Below are 11,436 nucleotides of genomic sequence, written 5' to 3'. Positions count from 1 at the left end.
AGATACTTTGACTTCTTCCCTACCAATTTGGATGCCTTTATTTCTTTTTCTAACCTAATTGCTCTTGCTAGGACTTCCAGCACATTGTTGAATAAGAGTAGTGATAAAGGGCATCCTTGTCTGGTTTCCCTTTTCAAGGGAAATGCTTTCAAAGTCTCTCCATTTAGGATGATGTTGGCTGTTGACTTTATATAAATGCCCTTAAGTATATTGAGGAATTTCCCTTCTATTCCTATTTTGTCAAGAGTTTTTATCATGAATGGGTGTTGGACTTTGTCAAATGCCTTTTCTGCATCAATTGATAAGATCATGTGGCCGTTGTGTTTTGTTTTATTTATGTGATGGATTACATTGATTGTTTTTCTAATACTGAACTATCCCTGCATACCTGATATAAATCCCACTTGATCATGGTGAATTATTTTTTTTGATATGTTGCTGATTTCTATTGGCTAGAATTTTGCTGAGGATTTTTGCGTCGATGATCATGAGGGATATTGGTCTGCAATTTTCTTTTTCTGTGGTGTCTTTACCTTGTTTTGGTATCAGGGCTATGCTGGCTTCATAGAATGAGTTTGGGAGTATTCTGTCCTTTTCTATGCTCTGAAATACCTTTAGTAGTAGTGTGTTAACTCTTCTCTGAAAGTTTGGTAGAATTCTCCAGTGAAGCTATCCAGGGCCTTTTTTTTTGGTTGGGAGTTTTTTTTTTTAATTACCTTTTCAACCTCTTCATTTGTTAATAGGTTTATTTAGTTGTTCTACCTCTGTTTGTGTTAGTTTAAGTAGGTAGTGAGTTTCCAGAAATTTGTCCATTTCCTCTAGGTTTTCCAATTTGTTAGAGTACAATTTTTCGTAGTATTCTGTTATGATTCTTTGAATTTCAGTTGCGTCTGTTGTGATGTCACCCATCTCATTTCTCACACAGGTTATCTGCTTCCTCTCCTGTTTTACTTTTGTCAGTTTGGCCATTGGTTTATCAATTTTGTTGATCTTTTCAAAGAACCAGCTTTTGGACTTGTTAACGCTTTCTATTGTTTTTCTATTCTCTGTTTCATTTAATTCTGCTCTAATTATTATTTCCTTTCTTCTGGCACCTGAGGACTTCTTTTGCTGCTCTCTTTCTGCTTGTTCCAGTTGTAGTGTTAATGTTTTGATTATGGCCCTTTCTTCTATAAACTGATCTCTGAGCACTGCTTTTACTGTGTCCCATAGGTTCTGGTAGGATGTGTTTTCATTCGCATTTGATTTTATGAATTTCTTTATTCCATCCTTAATTTCTTCTATAACCCAGTAGTTTTTAAGCAAGGTGTTGTTCAGTTACCATGTGTTTGATTTTTTTTCCTTGCTTTTTCTGTTGTTGATTTCTACTTTTATGGCTTTATGGTCAGAAAAAACGTTTTGTAATATTTCGATGCTTTGCATTTTGTTAAGGCTTGCTTTATGACCTAATATGTGGTCTATTCTGGAGAATGTTCCATGTGCGTTGGGAAAGAAAGTATACTTTGTCTGCTGTTGGGTGTAGTGTTCGGTATATGTTGATGAGATCAAGTTGGTTAATGGTAGCATTTAGCTCTTCCGTGTCTTTGTTGAGCTTCTTTCTGGATGTTCTGTCCTTCGCTGAAAGTGGTGTGTTGAAATCTCCTACTACTACTGTGGAGCTGTCTATCTCTCTTTTCAGTTCTGTTAGAGTTTGTTTTATGTATTTTGGAGCCCTTTTGTTGGGTGCATAAATATTTATTATAGTTATGTCCTCCTGGTGTATTGACCCTTTTGTCCTTCCTTATGCTTTGTGGTGGATTTTACTTTAAAGTCTATTTTGTCAGAGATTAATATTTCCACTCCTGCTCTTCAAAAAGTGGTTTGCTAGATATATGTTTTTTCCATCCTTTGCGCTTTAGTTTGTTTGTGTCTGTAAGTCTAAAGTGTGTCTCTTGTAGGCAGCATATAGACGGATCGTGTTTTTTTAATCCAGTCTGCCACTCTTTATCTCTTTATTGGTGCATTTAGTCCATTTACATTCAGCGTAATTATTGATAGCTATGAGTTTAGTGCTGTCATTTTGATGTCTTTTTTTGTGTGTTGTTCACAGTTTCTTTTTTCTACTTAATTTTCTGTGCTGAGTCATTTTTCTTTATGTATTTTCATCTTTTTCATTGTTGTTGATTTTGTGTTTGCTTAGTCTTTATATTTTTCTAGTTTCTTATTTTGACTTGTAGGATTGTTAGTTTCCTTTGTGGTTACCTTAATATTTACCCCTGTTTTTCTAAGTTTATACCAGTCTTTTATTTCTTTATAGCACCTTGACTTCCTCTCCATATGAAAAATCTATGTCTACATTTTTAAGTCCCTCTTTTTAATGTTGTCATCTTTTACATATTGACATCTGTTTCCTTATTTTCAGTGTTTTAGCTTTGTTTTACTTTTATGACTTTCCTGTCTGGGTTGATATCTGGTTGCTCTGTCCTGTGTTCTAGTCTTGGGTTGTATCTGATGTTAATGATTTTCTAACCGGAGGACTCCCTTTAGTATTTCTTATATTTTGGCTTGATTTTTGCAAATGCTTTAAACTTCTGTGTATCTCTAAATACCCTAATTTCGCCATCATATTTGAGAGACAGTTTTGCTGGATATGTAATTCTTGGCTGGCAGTTTTATTCCTTCAAGGCTTTATATGTGTCATCCCATTGCCTTCTTGCCTGCCTGGTTTCTGCTGAGTAGTCCAAGCTTATTCTTATTGATTCTTCTTCATAGATGACTTTTCATTTATCCCTAGCCACTCTTAAATTTCTCTCTTTATCTTTGGTTTTGGCAAGTTTGATTATAATATGTCTTGGTGACTTTCTTTTGGGATCTCCCTTATGTGGGGTTTGATGAGCATCTTAGATAGATATCTTGTCATCTTTCACGATATCAGGGAAGTTTTCTGCTAACAAATCTTCAACAATTCTCTCTCTATTTTCTGTTATCCCCCCCGTTCTGGTACTCCAATCACTCGTAGGTTATTTCTCTTGATACAGTCTCACATAATTCTTAGGGTTTCTTCATTTTGTTTTTTAATCCTTTTCTTTGATTTTTCCTTAAATAATTTGGTGTCAAGTGCTTTATCTTCAATCTCACTAATTCTGACTTCCATTGCCTCAGTTCTGCTCCTATAACTTTCTATTGAGTTGTCTAATTCTGAAATTTTATTGTTAACCTTCTGGATTTCCGATTGCTGTCCGTCTATGGATTCTTGCAGCCTGTTAAATTTGTCATTATGCTTTTCTCTAATCTTTTTAATTTCCTCTATTGCGTGTTCTGTGTTTTGCTTAATTTCCTTCCTGATTTCTTGAAGAGTTCTGTATATTAATCTTTTGTATTCTGCCTCTGGTAATTCTAAGAAATTTTCCTCCTCTGGAAAATTTCTAGATTCTTTATTTTGGGAGCTTGCTGAAGCCATCATGAATTGCCTCTTTATGTGATTTGATATTGACTGTTGTCTCTGAGCCATCAATAAGTTATTGTATTTATTTATTTTATGTTTGCTTACTGTGTCCTAGCTTCCTGTTTTGTTTTGATATGCCCAAGTAGGCTGCTCATATGAGTTAGTTTGATTATTGGCACCTTTGAAGCTCTGGTGTCCTGTCACCAGGTGGTTAGGTCTGTTACTGGGTATGTGAGCTCAAGAGTCCGCCCGCTCCTCTTGTATGGATTCAGCTCAGGTGCCCAGGTAGATAGCCACCAAATGTGTGGTGTAGGCTCTCACTTACAGTCCTAGACAGGCATGGGTGATTGGTGTAGGCACAGGCATCTGGCTGCAGCAGGGTGACACCCTCTGAGCAAGGCAGTGGGCTGATGGCCGCCCCCAGGTCTCCAGGAGGAAGGCATGTCCCTGTTCCCTAGAGCATCTAGGTGCGTGGGTTTTGCAGCCTGACTCTGAGCACCTAATGCTGTTGGCTGTAAGGACTAGGAGGCATCTCTTATTCATGGGCCCCTATCGCAGGTGGCGAGGTGGCATGGGTGGAGTCACCAGTCCTCAGGCCCCTGATGTGGGTAGGTGAAGACCCTGCTTAATGGGCAGAGCAGTGTCAAATGTTAAGAACCTGCCACTTCACAGCTGAAACAGTTGAAGTTAGAGTTCCAGTATATACCCTGTTGTATTGTGGTAATGAGGGCCTACGCTGTTGAGATGGGCTCACACAAGTCTCTGCAAGGGGAAAGGCACTCAAAGTCCATGGATCCCTTATGCCAGTGCCTAGGCAAAGGAGCTGTGCCTATCCTGGGTTCCTGGGTTAGGGGAGCTGGCAGTTTATTTTTTCCCGTTTGTTAATTTGTTCACTCTCCAAGGCAGGGAGAATGGCTCCGGGCGTGTGATGGATCCTACTTCCGGCGCAGGGGACTCGGCAATTGCTGAAGCTGGTCAGGGACCCAGTGCAGAGCAGGGAGTGGGGAGGTAAATGGGAGAGAGGTTTTTCCCTAAGGGGGTTGTTTTTGATCCACGTGGTAAGCCATACGCAAGTACTTATCTTTTGCCAATGAAGGCTGCTTCTCACTGGTTCTGGGTGGCCATTTAGATTTTCTGGGGCTGGGTCTCTCCCCGTGTGGAAAACACACCTCCCGAGCACCGCCACTTGCCTGCCTCACTGCTCACCCAGGAGATGCTCGGGCCTGCAGGGCTCAGGCTCTCGCCGGGTCAGGTCTGGCAACTGCTCACTGCCTCTGAACCATCTCTCCCTCCCCCTGCCAGTCAGTCCGGTTCCTCAACTCTGCCTTTGATGTTCAGGGCTCCCAGATTGCCATATATAATTGAATCACTTGTTTTTCGGGCCTTTGTTGTAAGAGGGTCCACCGGAAGCATCTGACTACTCCACCATCTTGGCCCCGCCTCCGAACACCTCTTTATTAATAAATTACCTCATTTGCTAAGTTATTAAGTAGAACAGTCAGAACAACAGTGGTCGTGCTGAAGAGGGCCCAAACACATACTGCAAGACCTGCCCAGGGTCCACTGGGTCATAGGCTGAGAAGCCACAGAGCCTCACCCCCATTCCACAGCCTGCACAGTGTATCCTCGGCCTGCACGGCTGGACCGAATGCTCTGTGGGGAGGCCCGCCCCCGAATCTCTCAATACATGGTTCTTCCTTCATCATCTGTGACTAATGCATGGCATACAGATTGGAGTGAGAAGTAGACATTTATTTTTGAACTTCTGATGGGTTTCTAGTGACACTGTTTCTGCTGGTTTAATTACAGGGACTGTCTCAGTGATCACACACTCCCCAAACTGCCCACCAGTACAGCTCAGGAGAGCAAAAGTCCGAGTGTCCTTATTTTTCTTCTATTCACCGCATTTTCATTTTTATTCTGGTACTCTGAGACCTGTGAGATTATTATTAAACATAAGCTGTGGCTTCATTGTTTTTATTTTTTGTTTTGTTTTAATTTTTATTTATTTGTTTATTTTTGCTTAGAAGTGTGAACGGCTACTTTTATTTCTTTACTGCCATGAAATGAGCCTGGCTTTTCAAGACCCAGTTCCTCTAACCGTAAGTATGAATGATATTTTATCCTTTTTTACACATCACGATGACATTTCTGAAATTTAATTTATGAGAATCTAGTTTCTACACCATTTTCCAGTTGTTGGTTAATTATATCTAATGCAAACCTTAGAGCTTATTAGTATACAGTGAATGCTCTGATCCTGAGTAGGTACATTTTAATGTTACTAAATTGGCCCAAAACTTCCATTCATTTCTCAGGTAATTTTTAGTTCTCATCCTATTTATTTTACCTGCTCTTCCCTGGGATGATTTCTATCAGTTTTTTCCCCCTCAGGAGGTTTAGGCATATCCAAAGCTGTTGGAAAACTTTTTCATTTGAGATAAAGGCCCAAAATTCTCTGTACCATATTTTTATTCAAATAGCATACCTTCTGTGTTTGTTTGCCAACCGTGCCCTCCCCTCTGTGAGGTATTTTCATAAGCACCATTATGCCAATCTTTTTTACATGTTGCTGTAAAAAAAATTAGCATAGCGCACTTAACGAAAATACCTCGTTGAGGAAGGGCACGGTTGGCAAACAAATGTTGAAGGCGCACGTTATTTGGGTAAAATGCAGTACTTATTTGATTTATAGGTCCAAACCCGTTGCCGCTGAGTCGATTCCAACTCATGGTCACCCTGTAGAACAGAGTGGAACTGCTTTATAGGGTTTCAAGGGAGCAGCTGGTAGATTCAAACTGCCAACCTTTTGGTTAGCAGCCAAGCTCTTAACCGCTGCACTACCAGGGCTCCGTTACAGGTCCAGAGTTCAATAAATAGGAAGAATTTAACAATAGAGAAAGTGTGTAAACACTGACTTCAAAAAAGTCCATATTGAAAGTTTGATGTGAACTCTAATGCTTGGTTTTAGAGCACTGGAAAGGGCCTACTACCCAAAATATGCTCTCTTGTTATTTTCTGATGTCTGAAATTCCTGAAGAAATTACTAAATTTATTCTACAATTTGAAAAATTTAGAAACTTAATGCCAGATTAGAAAAGAAAACTAGCTTATTAAATATGCTCAGCTGATAACAGTCAGCTACATTCTTGAGAACAGGTTTTGAGAAGTTGAGACAGGGAAAGGAAATCAATACTTCCAGGATGAAGGGCATTTTACGCCCAAAAGAGGAAGGAGAAAATAAGTCGAAGGAGGCTTGTAACGCCAGTACCAGCTCTGTCTGCTTAGGAGCTCTTCCTGGAACTGGCGCTTTGGATCATCTTGGCTTACTGTACCAACAGCAACAGCGGCAGCAAAATAGCTCCCTTTTGCTTAATTTTATCTCATTACAAAATCCTGCAAGGTTGTAGGATTATCCTGTTTGGAATATGAGGAGGTGAGGGTTCAGCGAGGTTAAGTAACTCGCCCACGTATTGAGCAGCAGAGCTGGGGCCTCACCCAAATGCAGGTCCTCATTCTCCCCACGTGCTCCAATACATGCAGTAAAAGCAGGTCAAGTCCTGCTAGAAGTAATCCTCTTTCTAGTAATTGCCCTTTGCTTCATAATGAAGAGGGAGAATAGAGGCCTAAGAGGGAAAATGTGAAGACAAGCTTTCATTAAAAATAATTAGTAAAAAAATTTTAAAAGAAATAACATAAAATATTTACTAATACGTGGGAAGCAGTGGACACTTGTAAATGTTGTCAAATAGGTTTTCTTACCAAGGACAAAATAATACAGAGAAAAGCAATGAGAACAATCTGATTTGTATACACAAGAAGTAAGATTTATTTATGACCAGAATATAGTTATTTGTATTATAACATCTCATTTATTTTGAAAGGTGCCTGATTATTACAAAATAATTAAAAATCCAATGGACTTGTCAACTATCAAGAAAAGACTACAAGAGGATTATTCCATGTACACGAAGCCTGAAGATTTTGTAGCTGACTTTAGATTGATCTTTCAAAACTGTGCTGAATTCAATGAGGTGAGAGAAGAGAGGAAAAAAACAAAAATGCAATAGCAATGTGAAAGTAATCTTCAACCAAACACCTTGTCAGCAAATGAGGAGACCAAGATAACCTATGCTAGCATAAAGGTCCAAAAGCTCGCATCTGTCAGGGAGTTAGGAAGATTTTATCCACATTTAATTTCAAAGGTGGTGTATTGTACGGTGAGTGGAAATGCAAACTATGGCTGATGGCTTGCAGGCAGTGTAGAAAGTACTTTCATCTAACCTAGACGTATTGTCATTCTACCCTTATTTAAATGTGGCCCTTCCAGACTTTAGTCTTCCTCATGTTGATCTTGAACTATTAAAGACGTGATCCATGTGGCTGTAATTTAAAAATCTATTATCTGTCCATTTATCTAACCATCTATCAAATTTACAGCCTTTTTTTTGATGGTTTGTTCTGTGTGTTGGTTACTCATCCCGAGGACCACATTTCATTTCATTTGTTCTAGAAATACCTGTTTCATGGTTCTGGACTGTGGCATGTCTTTGATCTCTCTTTGGCAATCCAGACTTAGCCACTGCTATTCCTTTTCATACTAATCCTGAGAGGTCAAAGCTTGTTGGTCATCGTTAGCTGACTTTCTGTAGACTTTTTCCAGCTCTAGATTATTGATTTCTTTTCTATCAATTACTAGAAAAATGCATAAACATGTTTCCAAAACAATCCACTCACATTCGAATCTCAAGAGTCAGAAGCATGCTGAGGGAACAGGAGTGTGAGAGATTGATTCCTTGTGCTGACTGTCAGTTTTTTTGTTTGTTTTTAAATTCATGGTTGGTTTGTTTTCAACTCATGTTTCGCTTTTCATCCAACAGCCTGATTCGGAAGTAGCCAATGCCGGTATAAAACTCGACAGCTATTTCGAAGAACTCCTGAAGAGCCTCTACCCAGAGAGAAGGTTCCCTACGGCAGAATTCGGGGACGAGCCAGAAGACAATCTCAGTGACGACTCAGATGATGACTTCGTGCAGCCGCGGAAGAAACGCCTCAAAAGCATCGAGGAGCGCCAGTTGCTGAGATGAGCAGCACCGCGGGCACGTGCTGCGTTTTAGGGTGTTTTCTGTTTGCAGTTTCAAGAAACATTTTGTCAATAATTACGACATTACAAAGAAGAATTTGTGACCACTCTGATCTCTAAGTTTTTGATGTTTACCAGACTTTGATTTGCTGAATAACCCATTTCTTCTAACCTCTTATGAAAGAAGGAACAAAGAAAGGAAGGGTGAGAGAGAGAAGCATCAACAGCGAGATAAAAAGACATTGTTCCCACTTCTTGGATTTCGGAATGGCCATCTGGGGCAATAGCTACTAAAGAAAGAAAGTAGACTTTGTATAAACTCTAAGTTGAAATCTTACTGTGGTTTGAATGTGTACGTTAATCCATTTTTTAGAAAGTTAATACCACTACCCGTTAATGATGGCCCGACTCTGAGTTAGGTGTGTGGGACTGAGGAGCGGTACTCCATGGACGTGAGTGGTGTGAGAGTTTTATCCCGGGATGCCAATGGGCGCCATGAAAGGCTAGATTAGATGCTACCAAGAAGGCACCTAATAGTATATCATGTAAGATGGCAACTGTATTAAAGAAAAATCAGGAAAACAAACGTTTGATTTTTGTTTTTGTTTCTATCTTGTCTATGAGGTGTTTCGTAGAGTAGGTTTTCGAGGCTGTTTTTTGTACATTTCTAAAGCTAGACTTTCTTCAGCTTCTTCCCTGGAGGAAGTCAGTGTCCACACATTTGGTGTTGCTGTGTTTCTGTGTGGTTGGTTGATTGGTTGGGCTTTAGCTGTGTAGGTGGTCCTTTCACCATAAGCATCCCTGTTTGCAGCATGACTTTTGGTGGAGCCACCCTAAATTCCAGATGCAGCCGTGGGCGCCGTACTTGCTGTGAGGGTTCTTCATCAGATTCCCTTTGGACATTAAATGTCAGTTCCCCTGAAAGGAGCTAGTTTCTGTGACTTTCATCTGCCTTTATAATTTGAAATGAAAATGTGTTGTGGGATTTGGGAGCAGGCATTTGGGGGGAATTACAGTGAAAATTATGCTTTGTCTGAAGCATCTATTTCCTGTTTTAAGAGTCGGAATTTCAAATTGAACCTTTAGTCTGACTTGATTCTGAGTTTCATTCTTCCCGATACAGACACAAAAGGCTCATCTTCTGAGGGCAGGCCCGTGCTTCAGGGGCCCGGCCCAGCAAGTGTAACTGACTGACACGTGTCCCTTGTCACTTAGTGCTTTCCAGGATCATGAACTGTCAAGGAAGGGAACTAGATTAGGAGAGGAGAAGACAATTGCGGTGCCATTTGCTAATCAAACATGTGACCAAATATTTACACATGGATATTTTTAGTTTGCCAAAGGAAACCTTTATAAAACATTAATGACTGAAGGAAATTTCTCTCTTCCGGCTGATAGAATAGAGCTGACATGAAAGACTGTTAGCCTTTGGATCGTCTCATCTCCCGTGAATTCGTTGCAGAGGAGTTGCTCTTACCCGTGTGGCATTACTTCTTAAAATGGACAACTTGATAATATTCTGTGACTGATTCACTGGGTTTTCAGGTATTGCTGAAGATCAGGTATAAGGAGAAGATAACTTATTAGCAATTGTTTCCCACTTTCTATTTAGTCTTAAGGCTTGCCCAGTAGGTCAACTAAGTATTAACTCTTAAAGTCTCAGTCACTTTTCCAAATATGTGTTGTTTCTCGTTATGCTGTTTTGAATATGCGTTTGACATCTGTTCTCCAAAGACTGTTTGAACAAATTTTGGTAACAATGCATATCACTTATATATACCTTTAAATTGTCTTTTTTTGCTCAAACATTTTTAGCACGGCAGCTGTAGACCTTTTGCTAATAACTTTATTGTTGGTATCTTAGAATACTGTTTTTCTGACAATTTGTTCTTTCAGACTTGTCTCTGAGTTAAAACAGAGCAACGCAAATAAATTATTTTGAGGACCATCACTAAAGGAGGTAGAAGTTAAGAGAGGAAAAAATGCAATTTCCTAAATGGGACTGAGCCAGAATTTCTGCCAGTACCCAAAACTGTCACTACTATATTCAGTGCCGTATGACATTTTTTAAACAGTATACCCGTTTCACCTTCACCACTTTTGCTGACTGAAAGGCAGTTGAGAACCATCCTTCCTGCAGTCGTGTGTGATATAAATTACCATGGTGAAAGTAAGTGTCTTGGGTTTCTCTCTCCAAATAGCCTTTTTGTAATGGTCTTTAAGATTAAAGTCCTGTGACTTTATTAACAAGTACCCATGCCTGGGTGAACCCCAGCAAAGTAGTCCTTCAATTCTGATAGAATCTAGATCTAGAGCACATTTCCCAGAAAGTTCAGGGCCATTAAGCAATCCTGACCTAAACTTGACCGCCCCATAGATTTTGGACTAAGAGCCCCTGTTACCGTGTCATAGCTGCAGGCCCCCCATTGCTGAATATGACCACACCTTGGCCAGGGCTGTGAATGAGCAGATGTGTGGGCACCGGGACTTGCTTAGTTCCCACGCCTGAGCAGCTTTCCGGGTGCTGGCAATAAGGAAACCCAAGTAGACACCATTGTAGGAATGGATGCTGTCTTACGCGTCTTGTGCTGCTGTAATAGAAGTACCACAAGGGAATGGCTTCAACAAACAAGTTATTCTCTCACAGTCTAGGAGGCATCAGCTCCAGGGGAAGGCTTTCTCTGTCAACTCTGGAGGAAGGAAGGTCCTTGTCATCAATCTTCCCCTCGTCTAGGAGCTTCTCCGTGCAGGAACCCCAGTTCCAAAGGACACACTCTGCTCCCGGCACTCCTTCTTGGTGATATGAGGTACCCCCCCCCCCCGCCCTTTTCTGCTTGCTTCCCTTTTATCTCTTGTAAGATAAAAGCTGGTACAGGCCACACCCCAGGCAAACTCCCTTTACATTGGATCAGAGATGTGACCAGGGTAA

The 11,436-nt window shown here is 40.4% G+C and overlaps 1 protein-coding gene across 2 annotated transcripts in view; it reads left to right on the top strand.

The window, feature by feature from the left end:
* TRIM24 (tripartite motif containing 24) overlaps positions 1 to 10,962 on the top strand; it is a 125,361-nt gene extending 114,399 nt beyond the window's left edge. Inside the window, exons 17-19 of one of the 2 annotated variants that reach the window (XM_004382393.2) lie at positions 5,452 to 5,526; positions 7,309 to 7,458; positions 8,305 to 10,962. In XM_004382393.2, the coding sequence (XP_004382450.1) occupies positions 5,452 to 5,526; positions 7,309 to 7,458; positions 8,305 to 8,511 (432 nt within the window). In that variant the 3' untranslated portion in view covers positions 8,512 to 10,962. The remainder of the gene's footprint in view (positions 1 to 5,451; positions 5,527 to 7,308; positions 7,459 to 8,304) is intronic. The other variant, XM_004382394.2, reaches the window with a different exon arrangement.
* Positions 10,963 to 11,436: the final 474 nt, after the last annotated feature.

Source organism: Trichechus manatus, unplaced genomic scaffold (genome assembly GCF_000243295.1).
Source record: "Trichechus manatus latirostris isolate Lorelei unplaced genomic scaffold, TriManLat1.0 scaffold00093, whole genome shotgun sequence".
NCBI classification, from domain to species: Eukaryota; Metazoa; Chordata; class Mammalia; order Sirenia; family Trichechidae; genus Trichechus; species Trichechus manatus.
Note: the sequence above shows the minus strand (reverse complement) of the source record. Positions and strands in the feature narration are given on the sequence as shown.